The sequence below is a fragment of the Wyeomyia smithii genome, chromosome 2, assembly GCF_029784165.1.
Source record: "Wyeomyia smithii strain HCP4-BCI-WySm-NY-G18 chromosome 2, ASM2978416v1, whole genome shotgun sequence".
Taxonomy (NCBI): Eukaryota; Metazoa; Arthropoda; class Insecta; order Diptera; family Culicidae; genus Wyeomyia; species Wyeomyia smithii.
In genome coordinates, this window is record NC_073695.1 from 127,108,757 (window position 1) to 127,135,565 (window position 26,809).

General features: G+C 37.1%; 1 protein-coding gene across 4 annotated transcripts in view; it reads left to right on the forward strand.

Moving 5' to 3' along the window:
* Nucleotides 1-24,549, forward strand: part of LOC129726100 (putative 1-phosphatidylinositol 3-phosphate 5-kinase) — a 287,136-nt gene extending 262,587 nt beyond the window's left edge. For 3 of the 4 annotated variants that reach the window (XM_055682740.1, XM_055682743.1, XM_055682742.1), the window contains 5 exons: nucleotides 20,999-21,423; nucleotides 23,096-23,256; nucleotides 23,310-23,471; nucleotides 23,530-23,668; nucleotides 23,727-23,846. In XM_055682740.1, the coding sequence (XP_055538715.1) occupies nucleotides 20,999-21,423; nucleotides 23,096-23,256; nucleotides 23,310-23,471; nucleotides 23,530-23,668; nucleotides 23,727-23,793 (954 nt within the window). In that variant the 3' untranslated portion in view covers nucleotides 23,794-23,846. Of the gene's footprint in view, nucleotides 1-20,998; nucleotides 21,424-23,095; nucleotides 23,257-23,309; nucleotides 23,472-23,529; nucleotides 23,669-23,726; nucleotides 23,847-23,901 lie in introns of those variants that run through there. The other variant, XM_055682741.1, reaches the window with a different exon arrangement.
* The last annotated feature ends 2,260 nt before the right edge of the window (nucleotides 24,550-26,809 follow it).

Genomic DNA, 26,809 nt, shown 5'->3' on the forward strand with positions numbered 1-26,809 from the left:
AATACGAAATCGAGGACCGATGAAGGCATATGTAGCGATTTTTGTTTGTTTCTCGACACGCGCCGTCCATATTGAGCTTGTAAGTGACCTTACAAGTGCTGCATTTTTATCTGCGCTGCGTCGTATGATTTCGGAAAGGGGACGGCCTGCAGAAATTCATTCCGACAATGCAACTACATTTAAAGGAGCCTCCCATGCCCTTCATCACATTTGAAATGTTTAAAACAACCATGTCGCACGTAACGAAATTTTCGCATGGTGTGCAAATAATGAAATTCGATGGAAATTCATTCCGCCACGCGCACCCCACTTCGGCGGATTGTGGAAAGCCGCCGTAAAGTCAGCCAAATTTCATCTACTCAAGGAAATCGGAAACCACTCTCTCACTTGCGAAGACCTGATAACATTGCTCGCTCAAGTCCAGATGATGTCAAATTCACGGCCTTTGACACCTATACCATCACAGCCACAAGACCTGGAAGCCCGAACACCAGGCCATTTTCTGATCGGCACCAATCTGCAAGCCATAGTCGAGGCCGATCTAAAAAGCATTCCAGATAACAAACTCACACACTGGGAATTGACACAAAAGCGTTTCCAGAGTATATGGGCACGTGGGTACCCGGAATATTTACAACAGCTACAGGCACGGGCTACTAAAGCATACCGAACACCTACCGATATTCAGATAGGGCGAGTTGTCATCATCAAAGAGGACGACGTACACCCTGTTCAGTGGCCGCTTGCTTGGACAGATCATCAAAACCCACCAACTTAAATTAAACCTATACGATAATGTTATCTTAAACCTAAATTTGTTAACCTACCTTAAAGCTACTGCGTTATATACTTAATTATAAACAACTACACTTACAATCTAATGAACCTACATCTAATGTGAGATAAAATGATAACACGAGAGAAATTACTCTCTAGTTGATAGCGCCATCCACACATGCATACGTGGATGAAACTCAAACGGTCATCGATCATAGGGGCCATCCACATACCACGTGGACAAATTTTTAACGATTTTGACCCCCCCCCCTCCCCCTCCGTGGACAACGGCCCATATAAATTTGAAAAAAAATGTATGGACCGTGGACATTAGCCAAGCCCCCCCCCCCCCCCCCAAAGCTGTCCACGTGGTATGTGGACGGCCCCATATCGTATCGAGAGCAATAAATCATTCGAAATTAAAAGGTCAAAGCGTTCAGTTCGATATCAATCCCAAGTCCCAAATAAATCGTGTAAATCGATTTGAAGTTAAGTTCGCGTTCAGAAGATTGGCCTTATCCGCTACTTTAATCGGCGTAAAGTGGGAAAGGCCGAAAGGATCCCAAAGTGAAGCCTAGAAGGCTAAATTTTCCCTTAAGAAGGTGGCCTTAATTGCACCTCCCCGTCAGTGAACGCGGACGCGTTTAAGTGAATGCGAATGCACTTAGCCTCTGACTGCCACTAGGTTTTGGCGAAAAAAACCCTTCGGTTCTGGCATTACGATCCGACTTGGCTCGTTCACATAAAAATCGTATCCTCACAACAAGACGAACTATAATTAATCAAAACATAAATAGATTCTTTTCATAAAAAAACACAATCAAATTATTATAACACTTCACAATAATTTCAATAGAAAAACCAAATTACGAACAGCATACATTTTATACGAAGCATTATTATACACATATATTATTACAGAAAGAGAAATACATATATTTAAACAAGTACTCTTGAACAGTGCTTGAGAAGGGATCGAAATTTGATTGTGACTGCGATGAATGCACATGCTTTCTTCGTTTGAATTGAACGGCAGAAACGATCGGGCGAACGAAAAAAAGTTTTTCTCTTTCTCTCGTGTGACGATTTTTTTTCTAACGATAGCGACCGCAGTTTCGGAGAAGTCGATTTTAAAACTCTCTCGCTCGATCATTTGAATTTATGTTGAACGGAGCAAACTAGAGTATGATCGGCAGCATGTGGCGTGTTTTATTTTCGTTTCTCTCGTTCTCGACTGGTTCTTGACTGGCTGTCTGAACGGTCAAAAAACGGTCGATGAATGCTTTTTCGCTGCATCGGATGGGATTGGGGCACTGCTTACAGATGCACGTTATTTTTTGGTGGAGAAGTTTGTTGTTGTTGTTGATGTTTAGCGATAATTGCTCGAGGACAAATGAGGTGGAGATATAGTTTGAATATTACTTCATGCGAAATGCTGAAGTCCGTCGTTGTTATGCGTCGCAAAGCGCCGACAGGCACATTGTAGTGTTCTGCCTACGCGGCTGGCATTATACCATATGTTGCGTTGCGCGCGGCTGTAATTTATATTTTTCCGAAGCTTATTCAGATTCTTGCTTCGCTTATATCATTGGCCCAACAGATAAGCCGATATATACTCTATTCTTTTTATATCCATCGTTATCAATAGGCTAATTTTTCAGTCAATTTTTTTTTCTGATTCGTTATGCATAAATAGTGGAAAAAGACAATCCTTATGCCCTGACAAATCACGTTCTACAATTGAGTTGATAGTTTTGTGATGTATTGGTTGATAACCGTCTTACAAACTGTGTTTTTTTAGATGCAAAAAATTAAAGGTAGATTGCAAATCAGCAGAAACATTAGAGGCCACCTAAATTGAATTGTTGAAACTAGCTCAATTTTAGTTGTGAGTTGTTAGTTGTTTCTGGTACCCAGGAGCAGATTAAGGCGAAGGCGAAGCAGGCGGACTTCAAAATTGATGTTTGATGCATGAATAGGATCATCAACAATGTATGGAGAACACTATTAATGTATAACGAAAAAGAATTTCCCGCATACAAATTGACTTGAAAAATTAGCCTCCTGATAACTATCGAATTCAAAAGTATCTATCTGTTAGGCCGATGATATAACGGATTCGATTATATAGAGACTCGATTTTATATTGACTCGATTATATGTATATGATTCTATTATATATAATTTCAAACTCGATTATACTGCCGTTCCAAGCATAGTTGTCCCAGCGTGCATAAGAACGGCAGTATATATAGTAGCAAAAAATTTTTTTTTAAATTTCAAATGTGATCTAGAGCGAACATTTCGTAAGAGAACATCCAGAAAATACGTTACGCTTGATAGAAAGGGAAAAAAAAATAATTAAAAACAATGAAAAATTTTGGTTTTTGGAATTTAAAAATTAAAAGAAATTGAAAAACCCTAAATAAAATTACCTTAATAAAAAAAATTTCAAAAACAAAAAAAAAGAAATTAAAAAAATTTAGGAACAAACGAATAATTTGAAAATTTTCAAAAATTTGAGAAATTAAAAACGAACGAGTTGACAAATCAATATATACTGATCTAACTTTTTCTTTCCATTTGACACCAGGAACAACTACAAGAATAACTACAAGATATATGTATAATTTTCATAAGAACTGTGTTTGCTGACTTTTAGGGGGATGAGTCAAAAATAAAATTCTTCCTATTTATTCGAAAATAATAAAACATTCATGTAAAATGAATAAAATACATTTTTTCTCTGATTAGATTATATATAAAATTCGATTATATATAGTGGAAAAAATCAGAGACTATATATAATCGAGTGTGACCTGTACTTAGCGATGCGAAAATCTAAATTAGCTTCGGACAAAGTACACCACCGCACAGTGGGGAATCGCTGGCCATCGACCCAAAATTGAAAATGTGAATTTCATTTCAATTATATTCTTCCTATAGTTGTATACTATTGAAGTGACAGGATCCAAATTTTTAGAGCATTACGACAAAATTTGAATTTTCTATGATTTTTCAAAGTGTACTGAGTCAGCGTTTTTTAGCGTTTATCTTGAAAAAAAAAAATGCAATGTTGCGAAATTTGCTGGAGCCCAAAGAGTAACTTGAATCTTGATGACGTCTAAGTAAAAGTTGTCTATAAAATAGTGGAGAATAAATCCTAATCATTGGATAATGTATAATCCTCATCATTGGATAATGTATATATGTATAAATTGACGGAATCAAAAAATTACGTATTTTTTTTTTAAAACAGCGTTTAAAGTTTGAACGGCAGGGTTTGGCACTAGTTTTAAAAGATAGCTTGGAAAAAATGCCTTAAAATGCATCTAGTCCGATCTTGCGCAGAGTTGCGCAGAGTACCTTTCTTTCGAAGAGAAACAACGAGTGTTCGGCACATGTCGGATTTCAAAAATGTAAATTTGAATTGTACACTGCAAACCGTCTACATAATAACAAATGGCTCATATTAGTCTGATAATAACAACGTTTTCGAACAAGTTTCAGTATAATTAATCACACTATTTGCATATTTACAAGTTTAACTGATCTATATTTCGATAATTTACGAAGTATCAAAAACTAGTTTATTGTTTATGTTTTAGATCACCAGCACTGACTACCAAAATCATGTTTTAAGTTTATATCATACCAGTCACATGTAAAAACAATCGTGTAAACATAAACCATGACATAATACATCACCTGCTTATTTCTACAGAGCAAATAGTGAATAGTTATTTTGACGTTAGAAACTGCATTTTGAAAACCCTTCTTGAAGATATTAAAACTGTATTGAAAATGAACACAAAAATAAAGATGAAGGTGAAAGTGAATGGAAAAAAATGCAAATGGAAAAAAATGCGAATGCGATAAAAAGAATCAATAGTCACTTTAAAAAAAAAACAAGTCTTAAGTAATTTTCAACACGATGCATATTTTTCATTTTTTTTTCTTTTCTTGATAACTGATTAATATTTAATGTTTTTTATGGCATATGAAAGTCTTTCAAGCATCATGCATTTTATTTTCCAAAAGATTGAAGCCGACGTAAAATTTTCCTCATATAATATATATAAAAAACATGAAATTTTCCCTGGCGTCAAAAATACGAATTTTCATGCAAAAATAATATCAAATTCGTACTCAGCGTCCCAAAATTATATAAAAACCATGTATTTTCCATGATTTGAAGATAATTTTTCGCTTGGCCAGCATTTGTATGGAGCCGCCCCACTGTGTACCGCCGCGACGCGAGCTGCGCAACATAAAGTGCTAGCCGCGTTGGCAGATGTAACTACACTACTCATGTCCAAACGCGATGCTTTGATTTCCATGGATGCTTTGAGAGATGTATGAAGAATTAATCAAACAGCTTCAACACCTTACTTTTCTATAGTCGCTAAAAATTAACAACAACAACAACAAAAACAAGCGCCTCCAGCCACCAAAACGCTGTAACAGAACATACGCATCAGAAGCATACAGCGACTGCCGGTCAAATGAATTTTTTTCCGGTCGTTCATTGCCACTAAAAATCAATGGATATTGAACAAAAGGAAAATGCGAAAAAAATCGTCATAAAGTAGTGCGAACAGGATTGCGAGGATTCTACACTAGAGAGGAAAAGAGATGATCGTAATGCCCGTTCGTTTTATTTTGCAATCGGAAAACGAAATTGAACGCGACAGCTCGGAGAGACGAACGGTGTACGAAGTCTCGCACAAAACGGATAAGATGAAATTGAATGACTGATATTTTTGTGTTCGGTAGAAAAAAGGATTGATCAGAGCACTGCTCTTGAACCAATTATACAGCAAAAAAACCTCTATAGCAAAATTTGTAAGAAGCAATTGGAGAGAGACATTCGAATAATTCCATTATTCCTTTTAAAGGGGGAAGGTGAAGTGACTCTTTACATGAGCGTCACTATACCGACCTCAACCTTACAACGAAAATATAAACAAACAAGTCAATACCCGATTTTGCAAAACACAGCTGTTTGCTATTCAACTAGACCCTTTCGCACTCTCGCTTTCAGCCTAACTTACAGTCTGAGGTCCAAGCTGCACAGCGCGTATGCGAAGGAGGCATCCAACTACTCAGAACGAACGGCAAAGCGTTCGAGCTCATAAATGCAGAAGATGCATATTTCCGTGTTTGTCACTCTAATTGTTTCAGTCAACTGTCTCCGTCTTGTACATATCGATAATAGCAAATCAATGTGTAGACTTGCTGTTTTGGAGACTTCTGTAATTATTGGTGTTGCATATAAAAAGACTCAATAAACAAGGCCAAGTCAGTTGACTTCTGGTATCGACCCCGACTCCACTAGACTTCTCTAATTGGAACACCGGGCACTCAAAACCTTTAGCAGTCATAATTTTTGATAGAATTTATCACCAAGTCCCTTTCAAGGCTTGTTCCAGTAAAGTAGATTAAGGCGTTTTTCTGATAACACAGTTGAAAGCTGTTTTCACACTGGAAATTTGACGGCCCATATACTTTGAAAACCAGCATTCCAAAACGTTTGTGTGTTTTCAAAATACGGCAACTTTTTACTAGAGGAAGTGCCGGCTAATGTACCCAATACTGATGCTGTTTGCTACTGCACAAAGGCAGCTTTTACTATATACGTAGTACATTCCGAACTACAGGTCGGACTCGATTATCCGGAGAAAATGGTTCGATTATCCGGAATATTTTTTTCTGTGTTTCTTTAACGTACTTCTGTCTTCCAGTTCATTGGGAGGTTCGGAGTTGTTCAAAATGGTAACGGTACAATTCCCGTTCTGTGTAGGCGGTTCATTTTTGGCAGTTTTCTCGTCGTTCCTTCAACCAATTATTACTTAACAATCTCCAAGAGCAAGGTATTATGGTTTTTTGTTGCGGATGAGGACAACCGCTATTGGTCAACCGGTTTTGGATTTATGACCGGATATTTCTGTAATATAATGACCATGATCAATGCAGTACTTGGAACCACAAGCAGACCTGTACCGCTTGTGTTCCGGATACTCCTAGATTATTGAACCAAAACTCATCAAGCGAAAACAATAACGACTTGAAATCCGCAAAGTAGCCCATTAGTAACCATATCGAGCGATAAGGTCGTTATAGGTCACTTAAGGAATAGAAAAAAAAAACCATAAGTATTGTCAAAATCGAACAGGGTCTGTATATGTAGCAACTAAATTCTTCTTAATATTCAAGATAACAAAAACAAATAAATACATAAATCAAATCGTATTTTATTCAATATTTTCTGGAAAATATTTCCTTAATCTCTCGAAGCAAAAACTGTCTTTCTAATAGTTCATTCATCTCATTATGATTGACATTGTTTATTGAATTTATGGTGGGTTCTATTTCGTTTTTACATCTTTGAGATAATCAATATAACATAATTTATTATCACGTATATATGAATAACAAACGCCGCACAGTGGGACGAAATCAAAAATAGTAGGACATTGGTGTTTGTGACGAAACTCATGGTTTTAGCGTTTCGATGACTTCTAGAAAGTTTCTCAGTTTTAAGAGTACTTTATTTGGATGGTAAAATTTTTTGTTTAAGGGGTGTGTACGCCGAAATAAAAAAATTAACTTTTTTATTTCTTGATAAACTAGGTAACGTTCATCCGACACATTGTAGAACTAGCTATTTCGAGCTATTTATTCACTTCGCACTCGCGAATCCGACTTAAACCAGACGTCAAACAACTCGGATTTCCTAAAGTTACCCATTTCAACACTACGCTTAAATTTCCAAGCACCTGTCAAATCACCAAACGTTCATGGCTTACTTATTTACGGGCACCGATGGTCCGATTCAAAAAAAAGTTGATTAAAAAATAATCAAATTCCAAAAAAGTTGCAACTTAATTTCCGAAAAATTACTATCAATCCCCTTCGATTCCAGTACGATATATATACACAATTGGAAGGAATAAGTATCCGAAAAAAATGAAACTGAAAGTAGCTGCCAATAACTGCCTTTCCGCGAAATATGTTCTCTTGAAAATTGTGTCAAAAAATTGCAAAAACAGACATAACTCCTCCAAATTAAGAGATAGCGATACACTTTCTTTTAAAAAAATGTGACAATTATTCTTAGTTTGAAGTTTGTAGAACACTTGAACAACGACAAAATTAAGATAAGAGCGTTATCACGCAAAAACACAGGGGGTGCTTTACTTCTATACCTTATAAATTTGTTAGGTTAAGAGATAGAATTTTATAATACTCTACAAACTTGCTCGAAATAGCTAGTTCTACAATGTGTCGGAAGAAAGTTACCTAGTTTATCAAGGAAAGAAAAAGTTAATTTTTTTTATTTCGGCTTACACCCCCCTTAAGCAAAAAATTTTTCCATCCAAATAAAGAACTCATAAAACTGAGAAACTTTCTAGAAGACATCGAAACGCTAAAATCATGCGTTGCGTCACAAACACCAATGTCCTACTATTTTTGATTTCGTCCCACTGTGCGCCGCCAACAGTCTAAAGACAATTTTTTTCGTCGGCACATGTACTGTGTACAATATATTATAATAGAAAACTCACTGTTTGAGATGAGGGATATTAGAAATTTGAAAAAAATGGCTTAATTATCCGGAGCGAAATGTTTTTCAAAACTCCGGATAATCGAGTCCGACCTATACTAGATATATAATTCTGTCGACCGTGCTTGGGAAATCAACCATATAACGGCCAATCAGATCAATTGAAATTTGCGTTTCAACAAGGATTGACCATTTTCAAATTATGTGAAAACCTAATTTTTATGCAGATATTATAAGTTGTTCGGGTGTTGTGGTTATTACAGAAGGAAAAGATAATTAAGTACGTTCTGAGACATGGATATGAAGTCAAATTTATAACTATTCCAACATTTGAAGGTGTAAATTAATTTAAGAGAAAATATTAAATCTTCAATTAGGTATTTATTTCATCCTGAAAAAGACAAATTGCTGTTTAACTCAATATCAGATAAGATGCCGATCACTTTTCTGAGTTATCACTGACAGTGCGAATAAGGTATTCCTTGTAATAGATAACACAGTGAAAAACTGTTTTAACACTCAAAACTAGACGGCTGATGCATTTTGAACGCCAGCTTCTCAGGACGTTGGAGCCCCACTGCATCAGCAGGCCCGGTTACTATCGATGCTGATACCCGCTGCAACTGCTGCCGCTATCTGTTGCCACAGCTGTGGGCGATATCCAGTGCCATTGGTATCCGTTGCCCCTGCATCCGGATGCATCCGTGCCTTGCATCAGCTGGCCCTGCAACTATCGATGCTGAGACCCGCCGCAACTGCTGCGCTATCCTGTTCCGGCAGCTGTGGCCACTATCCGCTGCCATTGGTATCCGCTGCACTGCTGCTAAAGGAGACCTGCTGTTGTCGCTGTCTAGAAATCACATGAGCGGGTTCGATTTTTTTTTTTGGATTCAATATTCTTTATTTTTCTTACGGTATTTTCATTATACATTTGTTGTTTTTTTTTTAACATTGTGAGAGATTCAATTTTATCAACTTTTCAACTCTGTCCTTTTCTACGTAAATGATTTACATTTAATGTTCGGCATTAGAGTTTTAATTATTAAATGAATATACTTAGCTACTTATGAATAAAGCTCACGAATAAGCACCACACTAGAGTTAAGTGCATTATTTTTAGTGTTTTCAGCGTGTACAGAGATTATGTTTTCGGTCATATCGATACCAGCTATTTGATGCACTTCTGATGTTCGGGTTCCGAAGGGCACGTTCAAGATCATTTTCAGGAACTTGTTCTGGATCCGTTGAATCTTCTGCAGGTGGGTTCTAGCGCAGGTTCTCCAGACCGACGAGGCGTATAGGAGCATCGGCAGGATGACCTGTTTGTATACCGTCAATTTATTCACGACGGATAATTTCGATTTTCGGTTGATTAGCGGGTACAACTTCTTCATTAGCACTAAACTTCTCGTTACTGTTTGTTCAATGTGGGGGCGATAAAGTAGTAATTATGATCATAGGTCAAACCAAGGTAGCAAACATTTGACGACCAGGGAATATCTATATTGTTCAACCGAATCTTTGTTTTCGGCACCAAACGCTGACTATTCCGACGAGGAAAGACTATGGTCTGCGTTTTTGCTGCATTCACACAAATTTTCCATGAGGTGAGGTAATTCACAAAGGCGTTAAGCCCAGTTTGCAGCTTTTTAACTATTTGGTTGATCTGTCTGCGTACATAATGGCGGTATCATCAGCAAACAGCGACAGGATGCCTCCATTGGGTAGTTCAGGAATATCTGATGTGAATAAGTTGTACAGAACAGGATCAAGGATGCTGCCCTGTGGAACACCAGCTCCTACTTCGTATGGGTCAGACAGGCCACCCAGCACACAGACCTGAGATTTGCGCAGCGTAAGATAGTTTTGTACAATTTTCACTAGATAAACGGGATAGTTATAGCGCTGTAGCTTGTAAATAAGCCCGTCGTGCCACACGTTGTCGAATGCTTTTTCTATGTCCAGGCAGGTCATGGCAGTTGTTTTGGATAGCTCCTTGTTTCGATTGATGAGTTTTGTTACTCTCTGCAGTTGATATGTTGTTGAATGGCCTCTGCGAAAACCGAACTGCTCGTCCAGGAATATGTTGTTCATTTCTGCGTGGCACAGAATACGGCTGTAGATGTATCGTTCGAATACCTGGCTGAGGGCAGAAGGCAGACTGATGGGACGGTAGCTTTTGGGGTATGTGGGACCCTTCTCAAAATGGGAATCACTTTCGCCAGTTTCCACTTTGCTGGAAAGTACGCCAATTCATAGCTTCGGTTGAACACTTTTCATGTTTCGAGAGAATTTGATGTTATTCTCTACCTCGTCCACTGTTATCCGCTGATCAGGTGGTAAGATATTCGGTGTGCGCGCCAGAATTACTATCGATTCACTGACAGCTGGTTCGATTCCACTCACAATATCACGACCAAGATTGTGGGAAGTGGCAAAATGCTGAGAGATAGCACAAGCCTTTTCGCGGGAAGTTAGCAGAGTTTCACTATTCACTATTAACGGCGGGATGGGTTTTGGTTTGTTCTTTAACACTTTAGACACACGCCAAAATGACCGTGAGCAGTTGGGAAAATTGCGTAATTCGGTTGCAAACTGTCTGTTTTTCACTTTCTCCAGACGTTCTTGAACGTTTTTTGTCAGCTGTCTAGCGTAGAATCGGTGCCTAGGGTTGCGGGTACGTTGATATTGCCTTCTCAGCGAGTTTCGCAAGGAAATTATGCGCTTAGTGTTATCGTCGATTTGCGCAAACTTACGTGTCACTGGAACAGATGGGATGTAGCGGCACTCTGCTTCGTGGATGACGTCTATCTTGGACTGTAGAGTACGTTCGATGTCTCCAGTGCTGTTCAAAGTGATGTCCGCATCAAGATGGTTTTCAACATACCGCTGCAGCTGAACACAATTTGCACGATGGTAATTTCTTCTTTGTTGAACTTGGCGCCGTTCTACGTTAGTACCAATCTCAGCGATGACCGGAAGATGATCCGAGGAGAGCTCTGTTATGGTTTTCGGAATCGAAAATCGATCGGTGATGTTGGTCAGAAAATGTCAAGCTTGGAGCCTACACCACTAGGGGAGATGTAAGTTGGCAATTCCGGATGAGACGATTGCAACCCCGCCCCCAGCTGAGGTTGTGCGATCCAGTCAGACGAGTGTTCCGGCAGGCAGAAGTTTATGTTCGGCTTCAAATGTGTTTCGGTTATTGCAGCGACATCGATGTGGTGTATGTTCAGAAAATGTAGAAGTTTTAACTTCTTGTTGGCCATAGAGCGGGCATTCCAGTTAAGGATTCGAAAGAATTGATCCATGACGGTAGTAAAAAGTCATCATGACCGTAATCTGTTCCTGGTTGGTGCGACAAACCTTTGTTTGCTGATTGAGTATAAGAAAAAGCGTAGCTAGCTGTTCCATCGAGTACAAATTGCTTCTCGCTGGGGGCATGCTGGCAAACCTGTGCATAACTCAAAAATCCGTGGGGGTCCCGGCTAGGAACACCGCCAGTTGGAGGAGGTGGAACTTTTTCTATTCGACGGTCGCTGGCGATTGGCAATTTCACGTCGAATTTTGATAAATTCTGCTCGTTTTGGACAGAAACGGCTGTTCGCAGCACTCTTGATTTGTTCGGCTTCCTCAACAAGACAATCCACTGTTCGATGCGGACCTGTACATTTCATGCAGCGACTCTTGATGTGGCAATTCTTTGTGCCAAGTCCATAGTTCAAGCAGTTGGAACACTGCGTGACATCGCGATGAATCGGTCGGTATCGCTCCCATTGCACGATGATGTTGAATAGGGCGGTGATTGTTTGCACTGTGCTTAGTGTAGTTGACTCCCTGGTCAGGTATAACTGATCACGATACTTGATGGCTTTGTTGTGTCTTATCATTTTGTATACTGCTTCCACTTCTAGGCCGCAAGCGACAAGTTCCTTTTTAACACGTCCAGTTCCAATTCCGGTAAACCACGCAGTACAACTTTGAATGGTTTTGTAGCTGCAATATCGTGAGTGAAATACTCTACTGCCTTGTAATGTGGGGTGGATGGAACGACGATTTTGTAGCCGCCCGTGCATAGCCTCAGGGTAGCTACCAGCCTTTTGCTGATAAGTTCATTGAAGTGTTGCCTTAGTCCAGGCGGGAAACCTTTTACGTAGAAAGGCGGCATTTTCTCCTTCTTTTCCGTTTTCTCGGTAGATTGGTCAGCCAGCGATGCAAACTTGTTAGCAGCTAGTATCTTCTTGGCGATTCCATCATCCTTTTCAGCAGGGTCACAAGGACGCTTATTGCTTTGCTCCTTACTGGAACCCGTTTTTCCCATTTCGTTGGGACCCGACAATGTACTGTTGTATAACGAATGCGATAGGTAAAATAAACGAATGCGATAGGTAAACTTAAACTTTCAGTTGTTGTAACAAACACGTCTGTACACACCAAGCGTGAGACGAAGAATGATAAGAGCGGGTTCGGCTGGAACAGGCTCTTATATAGGCCAAATAGCACATTTTAAGCTACTAGGTCTATATTTCTGTCGACCGTGCTTAGGAACAATCATATAATGACCAATCAGAGGTCGAGTTTTGCGTTTTGACGAGGATTGACAATTTTCAATAATACAGTAGTTCGAATAATAAAATTACGATTTTTTGCATTTGGGAGGAATTTGAGAAGTTTTTCCAATTTATTGCTGCAAAAACGAAGACAATCCATCGAAAACTAACCGATTTATTAGCATTTGAAATTGGACATATTTTTCACTTTTTCAGGTTTTAGATATTAATTTTACATCCCCATGCACAGTGGTAAGAGAGCTCAAAACCGTGAACTTAATTCATTTGCTCTCCAAATAATGGTTTTATTGACATACTATCTTCCGAAGATATTTAGTATATAAAAAGGCTGAAATCATGACAGAAAGTTTTAGTTAGAAACTCAACCGCTAGTGGCGCTGCAAAATCTAACTTTTTCAGTCTAACATTTTAGAGAAATGGTTTTTTCAGCAGAGTTATAGATAAAGTTCTTACAAAAAACTTTGCCGAAGACACTTTTCTTCTAACTCCTCTTGTTTTGGATATATAACGTTTCATATTAGACTTGTCTTTAAAATTAGTTTTTTTCAAATATTCAAAAAACTGTAACATTTAGAATCATTGAAACACATAACTTTGTGGAAGACACAAAAAAGATAGCTTCCATACAAACCGAGTTATCGTTAAAAAATGTTAAAAAGCATCATTTTTTGTACACACCAAGAACACAAAAAAGCAAAAACTAGCAGACGAATCCTGTATAGAATGAAATAATGTCATAATCACTCTACGAAATCTATTTGAACATTCGTCCCTTTTAGTATCTTCATTGCCTGATATGAAATTCAAAAATACAGTTCATAGTGCAATTACAGGGCGAATACGTCATAAACTTCAACTAGTAATAGCATTGGACAAAAACACGCAAAGAATAGATCTCACTGTATCGATCTTTTTTTAAGTACTATAAATCTAGTAGGCATTTCCTAGTCCTTATTGGCCAGTTATTCGTGGAGGCACAGGAAAGCCGGAACAAAGACATCAAGAAGTATGATGAACTCGCTGAAGTATTTGATAACGAAAAATAATTTTTACCTTCATAGATGCAGAATAGTTGTAAATGTTGATTTACTACACCGTTTACTGGAATCAACAGATCCAATTATCAGCAGTTTGCGAGACAAGTCACCTAATGAGCTCTGCGGTGATGTAATATACAGGCTAGATATTAATGAGCAGGATGATGCTAATTCTGATAAGGATGATTTTTCAACTTTATATTTTTTATACATTTATTTTAGCAAAATTAATACATGAAAGTATAATTCAACTATTGGAACAATGCAACAGATGATACAACATTTGTAATTTGGAAAAGGTATGCAGTGATCAGTAATCTGGCCAACGTTTTGACGTGTGTTGTCATCGAAAAAGTTGAGTAAGGCTGTTTTTGAAACAAAACTTAGGCAATGAAGATACTGGAAGGGACAAACGTTCAAAGTGATTTCGTAGAGTAATTATGATATTATTTCATTCTATAAAGGTTGCGTCTGCTAGTTTTTGCTTTTTTGTGTTCTTGGTGTGTACAAAAAATGATCCTTTTTTAACATTTTTTGACAATAACGCGGTTTGTGTGGAAGCTATCTTGTTTGTGTCTTCTACAAAGTTATGTACTTTAATGATATACAAATATATGCAGAATATTATTACCTTCTAAATGTTACAGTTTTTTGTATATTTGAAAAAAAAAACTAATTTTAAAGACAAGTCTAATATGAAACATTATATTTCCAAAACAAGAGGAGTTAGAAGAAAAGTGTATTCGGCAAGATTTTTTGTAAGAACTTTATCTATTACTTTGCTGAAGAAACCATTTCTCTAAAATATAAGACTAAAAAGTTAGATTTTGCAGCGCCACTAGCGGTTGAGTTTCGAACTAAAACTTTTTGTCAAGATTTGAGCCTTTTTATATACCAAATATCTTCGGAAGATAGTATGTCAATATAACCATTATTTGGAGAGCAAATAAATTAAGTTCACGGTTTTGAGCTCTCGTACCACTGTGCCATGTAGCCGAGTATGTAGCCGAGCTTCCTGAGAGACGTAGTTTTACGTCAAAAAATTACTCATCCAGACGGGACTCGATTCCGCAATCTCCTTAGTCTACGGCATAATGTTTTGGCTAATTAAACTACAGAGATGATAATTTTCCCTAAGAATAATATCCTATCACACTTTACCATTGTGTTCCGTTCCTGGCACGCTATTGCTCAATCCTGTGCCTTGTGGATGTTATTTTGGTAACTGGGAGACTGTCTCTCTTTCACACGCTGTGTATACCGACTTACTCTATCTACGACTTGTGAGTAGTCGAGACGCACAGTTGGTGGCGAAAACAGTTACAAAAGCTGTTGATGGCCAAGCTCAGTTCAAAAATTAACAAGACAGTGTCTGTGGTTGATCGCTGCATGCTACCCGTTCCTAGCACGTTAAACAAATTCGACTGCAATAGTGGATGGTGATACGACAATATTCTTTGGGAAAATCACCTTTCCAGTCGTTGAAATTCACCAAAACACCATGCCAAAGACATCCGAGATTCCAGGTTCGTCTGGATGGGATTTTTTTTTTCTAAGTTTGAATCACACCTTCTGCTCTCGTTAATTTGCTTGTTAAATTACATATGTTTTGCATAGTACATAGTACATAGTACGTAAAGTAACTCTCATGCATTGTTCGTTTTTGAAGTAGAATACTTTTCTCAGGAAGTTCGGCTACATAGGGATGTGAAATGAGAATCTAAAACCGAAAAAGTGAAAATATGTCCAATTTCAAATGCTAATAAATCGGTTAGTATTCGATAGATTTCCTTCGTTCTTGCAGCAATAGATTGGAAAATCTTCTAATATTCTTCCCAAAAGAAGATAATTGTAATTTTATTATTCGCACTATTGTACCATTGAAAATAATAAAGCCTTGTCAAAACGAAAAATTCGACCTCTGATTGGTCGTTATATGATTGTAAGTAAGGTCAAGTAAGGTCGACAGAATCATATACCTTGCAATTGAAAACATGCTATTTGGCCTATATAAGAGGCTGTTTCAGCCGAAGCCGCTCATAATAGTTCTAGACAGCGACAACAGCAGTCGTCCTTCCTTAGCAGCAGCACTAGCCCTGTGGTTGGTCACCACATCTTAGAAGCAGCGCGGTTCTTCTCATCGTGTGTCACCAGACTGCCATTATTCCCCCCGTGTTGGGACAGCATGAAGATTGCCATTAGGAAATTAAATTTTGAACATCAAAATGCCTTTTCAAGGCAAACAAACAAGTCATTAAAAGTTAATAATTTTTTACAACGCAAGCAAACATTCTGTGTTGGATCCTAGCAATTTAAATCTGTCGCGCCCGTCTAATTCACTGAATGTGAAATAGCTTCCACAGTGCATGTTGTCCATGTATCTCAATTCCCCCACTGTTAGGGCAGCTCAAAGGTTGCGATCAGCAACCGATTTTAAACCGCAAAATGCCTTTTTCAAGGCAAATAAACAAATAATTGAAGGTTAATAATTTTCTGGCATCAACACAAGCAGACATTCTGTGCGGGCTGCAATCAAATTCTGTTGTTGTTGTCTAATTTTTACTTTATTTAGTAAACCCCCCACTGTTGAGGCAGCACAAAGGCTGCGATCAGCATAACCGACTTTGAATAACAAACTGCCCAGTTAGAACGCATTCACAAAAGCAGTTAGTTCGACTATGCCGTAAGTAGAGCTGTACATTAACCTACGGCCGGATGAATAAAATAGAATCTCTAACTACGATGCCGTTCCTGAATGCGAAACCACTATTTTCCTGCTATCGGAGCATCCTTGCCGATTGAGGGTTTCGGCCTTCCTCCAGTGAAGCTTTGCTTTATTTTGGCAAGTACAAAAGCATTCTGGATTTTGGCAATCAACACTTCTGCAGGCTGTCTGATTTTCAGTGTGAAAACAGCCTTTAACTTTGTTATCAGAGTGCCTGACTATGATTTGGTAATATTGTTTGAATTAAATATTTACAAAATTTTACAATATTCCTCTTTCTCCCATTCAATAAAACAGGTAATACGATGCCTTCGTCATACGCAAGTTCACCACAACTCCCGCTATCGGCATAACATAGAGATGAAATCAGCGTCATATCCGATTCTAAATTCAACAACAAACTGTCCTTTTTAGGACAACCAAACAAATGAATTGAAGATTTAATATTTTCTCGTTAATTATCTTAATTTGAATTCACATGTACATATACTCTGACTGTTGAAACTTGTTTGTGTCGCAAAGAGTTTGTTCTTTTCCTGTTCAGTGAGGTCGTATTTATATATGCAAACTAAAATTGAGTATTTAGAAAATCTATACCGAGCGTCTTAGCAAAGTGATTGAGAAATCAAAGAAATAGTTATCGGTTTCCGTTATACTCTACTAAATTTTTTGGAAATAAATATTGGAATTCAGTCCGCGCAAATATATATTTCGACTGTGACATACAGTCTTCCTCAGTGCTTATGTGGACTGGTAGAGAGCAAAGCGTAAATCCTGTTTTTTATTTGTAGTAGAGACAAATCGCGCGAAATGACCGATGGTCGAATATCGACCATTTTTGATTTGAATGAAACTTTGCACACGTATTTGGCTCAGCAAACTGAGCATTTTTCACAGGTGGAGAGATTTTTTACACCCATGAGTTACATTCTAAAAGGGCGTATGCCTTTTGGCACAGGTTTCATTCGAAGCATTTTAGCCCAGAAACCGTTGGCTGTATAGAAAAACTGTCTGAGAATGAGTTGTAGGGAATTAAAAATGCACCATATTAAAAATATACACTGTACAAAAAAAATTTTTTTGACCAAAAAAAAATTAAAAATAAACATTAAATTTCAATTTAAAAAAAAGAGTTAATTTTTTTTTAAAGAAACTTGACGTTAATACGCAACTTTTAAAAAAAGTCCAGGATGGAGAAATGAAAAATAATTTTTTTTATGGTAGATTAATTTTTTTATGAAAATTCTAATTCAAACATTTTTCAAAATATTTGTATTCTGATGATTTTAAAAGATGCAGAAAGTAATTTTGAATCAAAAAGCTCTTGGTAGTAAACATTCTAAAGGCATTGGTTTTCGAGTTATTTCTAGTTTGAGCTCGAAAAATTATAATTATTTCGGAAAATACACGTTTTTCTTAACTTGTCCATGGTTCTCCAGCAAAAACCATACGTTCATTGGAATGCTTGATCAATAATATACAATTCATTCTCTGACAACAAAACGATTGAATAAATAACTCAAGCGCTAAACCTTAGCCTACCTACACGTTCCCCCTTGCCGAATGTTTTATAAAAAATATGTTTGTCGTGCAACACTATCTACTTGTTTACTAATAATAACTGTTTGTAAAGTACGCAATCAATAACTACTGGGTTACCTATAATATCTGTTTTCGTTTATAAATACGATTGCACTACTCCAGATGTGTTAGTAACAGTTTGCATTTTGTGAAGATGAATAAAGTGAAAATGGAATACACCAAGCCCAAATGCTGTAAACCCTTTCCTGATCATTGGTGCTCATCAAGCTTACGCAAATTAAACGAAAACGTTATTGCAAAATTAAAAATATTGAACAGTCAAGCTCATTTTAATACGTCTTTATCAATTTGTGATTCGTGTAGTTATTGGAACGATAGTCAAGCCACCGGGATAAATGGTTCGTTGTTTACTATTCAGAATCTGGAAAAAAAGCAAAGCTTTGGTGCTACATTCCGATTCGGAACTTGACCTTCTGTTTACTATACACAGACTTCGCAGCCAACCGTTAAGTGTACAGGACAATTGCGGGGCTAGCGCTACGATCCTACTGACACTAACAGTCTCTCCCGAGTCAGGACTCGAACCTACGACGACTGGCTTGTTAGGCCAGCATCGTACCTCCAGACCAGCTGGGGAGGCTTAGAATCTGGAACACTGAGGAATATCAGCTTCAGTTAATATCGGAAGTACTCCATCATGATACTGTTGCGGCTCAGGTGTTCATTGCCAAATTAATGAGTTTTTTGAAAACAACAATAGAGTTGAAGAAAGCGATATTAATGTCTGATGGAGCTGCCTCACAATATAAAAATAGAAAAAACTTTGCAAGTTCAAAACAAAATATAACGTCGATGCAGAGTGGCATTTTTTTGCGACTTCTCATGGTAAAGGCCCATGCGATGCAATTGGTTGCATGTTAAAACGAATGGCAGGAAATGCAAGTTTAGCTAAAGAACATGAACATCCCATTACAAGCGCAAAAGAATTGTATGATTGGTCTAATCAGCAAAATAATAAAAATTCATCAAAAATGTCATTGTTGGGTACAACTAAACACAGTTGGGTACAACTGAACGAGAAGTAACAGAATGGAGCAATATTTTCAAAAAATCTATAATAATAGCTGCCACACAAAAGTATTACTCTTTTGTTCCGATTTCAGAAAATAAGATACAAACGAAGCTGTTTTCAAAAGATTTGGGAAGCAGATTGAATAGCCATGAGGGGTGATTACCTGCGTCTTTGTTGAGAAGTGTGCATGAGTGTTGTTTATAAATTTCTAAACTTCCAGCTACGTCTAATTTCCATAAATTATTAACGGGGCGGAGGAGGTGAATGTTATCCGAAGTTAGTGGATGTTCCTCGTTAAAAATATGTTCAGCCTTTTTGATTTGAAAAGGTTGGTGGGGCATTTGTTGAAACTTTACTTGCTTTGGTCACTTCTGCGAAATGTTCTTTGAAACGTATCCCTAGGTTACGTTTAGTTTGTCCAATGTAAACCATGTCACAGTGACTGCATGCAATTTTATAAATTCCAGCTTTGTTCAGAGTATCAATAGGGTCTTTGGTAGACCCTAATTTTGTTTTGAGTTGGGTATTTCTACTAGTGTAGACAATATCCATCCCAAATTTTCTAAATTTTGAACGAAGTGGGCGTGTCAAGTTGACGTCATATTCAACGGCTACCCTTTTCAGATCTTCTGTTATTGGGGTGAGTGTTGTAAAAGATTTCCGAATTTGAGCACGCTTCTTTTTATCAACAATGGCTTGAATGATACTTTCATTGTAGCCATTAAGTTTAGCAATTTCGAAAATATATTCCAGTTCCTTTTGCTTGGCTACTTCACTTAGAGGTAAAGTTTCCATGCGGTTTATCATATGATGGAAAAATGCCACTTTATGCTGGAAGGGATGGTTTGAAGTGTTAGGTATTACCCGTTTTGTATTCGTTGGTTTCCGATAAATTTCAAATTCCAAGTCCGTAGACTTTCTGACTACAACGACGTCCAAGAATGGGAGTCTGTTGTTAAGTTCTTTTTCAATTATGAAGTTTATATTCTTATGGGTATTATTAAGGGATATGAAAAAAGTTTCAAGATCCGCCCTTTTCAAAATACAAAAAATATCATCCACATACCTTCACCATCGAATCGGTAAGATGTTCCTCTTCTCTAATGTACTTTCTATATTTGCCATGAAGAGCTCACATAGAGAGGGAGAAAGAGGATTTCCCATTGGTGCCCCTTTAGTCTGTTTGTAAAATTTACCACGAAATGTGAAGTAGTTTTCATTCATGTCACAGTTTTCTTTCAATATATATTTGCGCGGACTGAATTTCAATATTTATTTCCAAAAAATTTTCTAGTAGAGTATAACGGAAACCGATAACGATTTCTTTGATTTCTAAAATTGAGTAGTTCTTCAACTTCATTTGCACAGAATTTTCAATACTGTCAATTAACGGTCAACATTTATTTACAAGGAGAAATGACTGACACGGAAGCAGCCGGGATATCTCTCTTGTAAAAGTATTCTACTTCAACCTTGCGGTCGTGGCTTTGCACACAACCCTCCTGTGATTTTTTCTCCTCGTTACTCTCATTATTTTTGTGCCTGATGAACCAAAAAAGGGACAAAATTAAGGATATGTGTATGTGCGTGTGTGGTTGTATATAGGCATGAACCAAAAAAAGGGACAAAATTAAGGATATGTGTGTGTGCGTGTGTGGGTGTATATAGGCATGAATACACTAATAATTTAATTAATTCTTTTTGTAGGATTCAGTCACCAACTTTGTTTGCAAAGTATATTTTGCAAAAGAATTTGATCAGCTGCGAAATAACTTATTGAAACAACCAATAACTAAATCAGAAGACGTGCGTTACAAACAAACGGATATGCATAAAAAGCCAAATGATACCCGAAAGAATGAAGACAATAAAGACTTACCTGGAAGCATGTTTGCGCGTTCTTTTTGCAAAAGCATTAAATGGGAAGCACGAGGTGGTAAAAGTGGATCAAAATTTAGCAAAACTATGGATGATCAATTCGTTCTGAAAGAAATGTCTAAAACAGATATTTCTCTTTTTGAAAACTTTGCTCCTAATTACTTCGATTATCTGCAACAATGTCTTTCAAAGGACCAACCCACACTGCTTGTGAAGATTTTTGGAGTATTCAAGGTTGCAATACGAAGAAAAGAGTAAGTTTGTTACATATCCGCTAGCTATCTATACTACCGCTACTACCACACCTTGTACAAATTAGCATACGAAAGTAACGCTTTGCACACTGGGAAAAAAAGAACCCAAATTCCCACTAATTAGAAGCATTTCTTATGTAAAATTGGTCAAGAAATCGATTGGTGATAGTCTCATCCTGTGCAGGGTACGGGAAAAGATCTATATTTCCAAAAATATGCAAAAATAGGGTGAAAAGGAGCAAAATAGACCATCTTTCGCGCCCTGCACAAAATGAATTTTACATAAGAAATGCTATATTTCAGGTTGCCAGTCCAGCGGCTATATATATAGCGGCTATACATATATATATACATATACATATATATATATACATATACATATTTATATACATATACATATATATACATATACATATATATATATACATACATATATATATATATATATATATATATATATATATATATATATATATATATATATATATATATATATATATATATATATATATATATATATATATATATATATATATATATATATATCCGCTCATATTATTGGCAGTATCATTATTAAAGTGAATGATACACTACACCACTACACTTTTAATTTATATCCGTGCTTGTGTGTTAGAGTTTACCCTTTCGTTTCAAGCTTACTGCTCTACTATACCAAGCCTCTTTTTATCCTACTAATATCGCCAATTACAATTCCCTGCACTGAGGCAGGCACCTAACGTTCCTCTCTGACCAGGTTAATTCTAAGAGGGACTTATTATGTCAAGAAGAAGGAGTCTTATCGAAACCTCGTTCCCCGTGCCAATATCGCCAATTACAATTCCCTGTAGAGGATATATATTCCTGAGATCAGTTTTATTATAAGACGGACTTATTTTGTCAAGAGGAAGGAGTCTTATCGAAACCTCGTTCCAACACCGCGTCACAATCACAATTCCCTGAAGAAGCACTAAATGCTTCACCTCTGGTCAGTTTTATTATAAATAGGAATAATATTTTGTCAAGAGGGAGGAGTTTCATCGAAACCTCATTACTTCAGCCAAGACCGCGTCATAATTACAATTCTCTGAAGAGCACTATTATACTTTACTCAGAAAAGTTTTTTTATAAGAGGGACTTTTTTTGTTAGGATGAAAGTCTGCAGGGGTACTATAGAATTCAGCTTGAAGGAAGGATATATGTGGAAGCCTGTGGAGACCCATGTTAAAGTCCTTTGACAACCAAATGGCCTGATTCTACTAAGATTCGAACCCCCGACCACCCGCTTATCAAACGGACTCTGTAACCTTGCGGCTACGAAGCTCCCTAACTGATTGATTTACTGACCTACATTTGCGTTCATGTAGTAGTCGTTTGATTTACTGAGCTCCACTATATTTGAATAATTTGATGAACGGTGGTGAGTCAGCCTGTGGCTGAAGAAAACCACCTTAACAAAGAAATAAAAAAAACTGACTGGTTTAATTTTCTGTGAGGTGGTAACAATGGTTGTGTGCATCGTACAAAATCGGAGTTGGCCTTTTATTCAGAGTTGATATTGTCGGGAAATTAATTTTTTTCATGTGACTACTTTTTTTCGTAAATCTTTCCAAGCAAAACCCCTTTTGGAAAAATAGTTGATTATAATACTTGTCATTGACATGCATTTTCACAGCTTCACATCCGTTGAGAAAACTGTTCTGGTGATGGAAAATCTCTTCAGTAACAAGGATATCTCAGATAAATTCGACCTCAAGGGATCTCTTAGAAATCGTATGGTCGATCCAAACCGCCAAACCGGTGAAATTGTGCTCATGGACGAAAATCTCATGCAAAGTTGATGAAATGTGTTATTTTTTTTAATCCCATACTACATGTTATGCTTTTAGTGTCTTGGACCAATCCTCTTTACATATTCACTCACAGTCGAACAATTCTCAAAGAAGCGATAGAACAAGATGCGTCTTTCCTCGAAAAAAATGGTGTTATGGACTATTCGCTTCTAGTTGGCCTAGACAATAAAAAACATTTATTGGTTGTTGGAATTATAGGTATGTGTTTATGACTTTTCTTTACTATTTTCATCCTTGTATTTAACTCCATTTTTAGATTATATTCGAACTTTTACCCTTGACAAACGTGTTGAATCTATCATAAAACAGTCAGGAATCATGGGTGGCCATGGAAAACTTCCTACCGTAGTTTCGCCAAAAATGTATAGAACTCGTTTCAGTGAAGCCATGGATAGGTATGCATGCAATTGATTATTATGTTTTAGATATCATTGAATATTTCATGCATTTCAGATATTTCCTTGCAGTCCCAGATCGATGGGAAGGGTTAACAAAACACAGCTTACTAGAGTATACTTAGACTTACATTTGTCTCTAGTTTATTGTAAAGAATATATGTAAATAATATTTCTATGTTTTGTTTTCTAATTATATATCAAATCAATTCTGTTCCCATATGTTATTATAGGTATAGCTGTAACACGGGACGGTTTGGACCGGAGCCTTACTTTGTGATTTGCGGGAGGCTTAAATGCGCCACTCTCTTTCGAGAGACCCCCCACCTGAAATAAATATTGTTGTTCTTGCCCAGCTAATGAGACCCTCCTTATATTGGGCGGGTTTTATTTGTTCCAAGATTCCGACTCTGAAACGGTTCAACCTTACCGGAAACAACCTTGATATTCCATCAAACCTTAGAGAAAACTACCAGGGATGACAAACCAACAACACGATGAAATCGGTCTGGCCAAATAGATTCTACTGGCCGATTATCATCACTGGGAAAATTTCTCACTTTTGCTGTCTTAGAACGCTTCAGACTTGAAGCCAACCTCGCTCGCTTTTTCATGGCAAAGCGATTAGAATAAAATAAACCCAAAAAATATCCGAACTTCTATTGGGTTCTTAACGGAAGCTTAACAGTGTTGAGTCTTTGAAAAATACTGTTCTCAAAGCACGTGGGACGGGAAAGCTACGTGAAGCGGCAAAACGTTATGATGTACCATATGGAACGGTTCATCGCCACCTTCGGGAGCGACATACCTCAACTCTCATTTTTACTGCAACCTCGAAAGTCACATAAAATGTGACCTGGCCATGTGAGATCTTTAAAACGATATAAAACATGGCAATTCTTCATATTACATAATTTGAATGATGCAAATTTGTTCATAATTGGGACCGCTCTGAAAACTAATCCATAATTTTGTATTCGATGAGTTGTAATAAAATAAATATATTTTCTGAGAAATATTTATAAAACATGGAAACAAATACTCAATCAAGTGAAAGATTACATGTTTCTAAAACTGAAAACATTTAAAGATTACTTATATACAATAAAATAGGCCAGAATTTTTTTTTTGGAATCCATATATCTTTTTAAGTCATCCATAATTGTGGGGGGACTGTAATAATTATAATTTATTGCAAGCGATTCGGTTGAAAGTAAAAATTTTTAATTAAAAAAACGCAGGTAGTTGAAATGGAAATCAATTTCTACATGTTGATGTTACACGATTTGTATAGATCACCAATCAAATCGAAAAATTTAGGTTGGAAAAACACTAAAAATTTAAATTAATTTTTTTCAAATTTCCCCCGATGGATTTTTTTAAAACCAGCTAATTTTGACAGGTTAGGACCAGAACTAACTTTTGGTGAAAGAAAATCCGAGGTACATTAAAGTACGATAATCCGTCACTTCGGACACACCGTGCCCTAGGCTTATGCGGAAAAAATATCATTTGAGTTTTAGAAGCATTGGGAGAGATTTTCCACTTTTGCAAGTAGGAAGAAAAAATATCTAAACTTTTCTGCAATCGACTGCATATGACACGAAGACTTTTTCCTTTTACGGAAATGCTTGTGTCATCGCAGAACAATGATTTTGTGCATCCTGGAGGCAAATCAGGAAGATCTGAAGTGAATATGTTGTACAGGACTGGACCCAAGACTGAACCTTGGGGCACACCTGCTCTGACAGGAAATCTATCAGATTTTGAATTCTGATAGACCTGCAGAGTTCGATCAGTAAGATAATTTTTTAAAATTTTTATTAGGAAAATTGGAAAATTAAAAGTTTGCAATTTCGCAATCAAACCTTTATGCCAAACACTGTCGAATGCTTTTTCTATGTCTAAAAGAGCAGCTCCAGTGGAATAACCTTCAGATTTGTTAACTTGTATCATATAAGTAACTCTGAGCTATTGATGAGTAGTGGAATGCCCATGGCGAAATCCAAACTGTTCATCTGCAAAAATTGAATTTTCGTTGATGTGTGACGTCATTCTGTTAAGAATAATTCTCTCAAACAGTTTACTTATTGAAGAAAGCAAACTGATTGGTCGATAACTTGAAACTTCAGCTGGGTTCTTATCCGGTTTTAAAATTGGAGTGATTTTTGCATTTTTCCATAATTTGGGAAAATATGCAATTTTGAAGCAGCAATTGAAAAATTTCACTAAAAATTCCATTGTGCTCTCAGGGAGATGTTTGATTAATATGTTAAAGATTCCATCGTCACCAGGTGCTTTCATATTTTTGAAATTTTTAATAATTGATTTAATCTCATTCAAGTTAGTATCCATTAATTCTGCAGGTAAAAAATTCTGGGAAGAAATTTAATTAAATATGTAATATCATGTGGTCAGAGTTGCCGGATTTGCGAATGTTGTTCTTGACGGGCACAAGCTTTGTATCTTCAAACAGGTCCAAATGAGTTTCCATGAACCAATGAGTGTGTGTTTTAGATAGCTTGCAAGGAAGCGAATGTTTGTGTTTTTCTCTAAGGGAACATTCATAAATGACGTAGCATTTGAGGGGGGAGGGAGGGGTTTGTAGTTTTGTGACGAAATGCGACGAGGGGGAGGGTGGGGGTTCAAGCCAAGCTACGTAGCAAACATGAAACTAAGAAAAAAATTTGGATTTTTTCTAATTGTTCTTTTTTATCACTGTTTTGTCTGTTTAGGGACATTTATATTACTTCCTTGTCTTTTCTTGTTTATTTATGACTCAAGGTATGTTTTGGATGATAAAATTTGCAAAAAAAAAATTATCTGGTGGAGGGAGGGGGTTGTTAAGCTACGTAAATATCTAGAGGGGGGTCCTGACTTTGTGACGAAATGCTACGATAAGGGAGGGGGTCAAAAAAACCTAAAAAGGCTACGTCATTTATGGATGTTCCCTAACGCAGTTTACAGATCGCGGTGTGATTTCAAGTCGCATTTGAAGTTTTTGAAATCATCAACGTTTGCATACTGTATGCCGGGGAAAAATGCTGCTTGGCAGCTTTTGTCATATTTTTTCTCCGCATGCATGCATATTTTTTCTCCGTATTCATACATATTTTTTCTCCGTATGGATACAACGAGCGA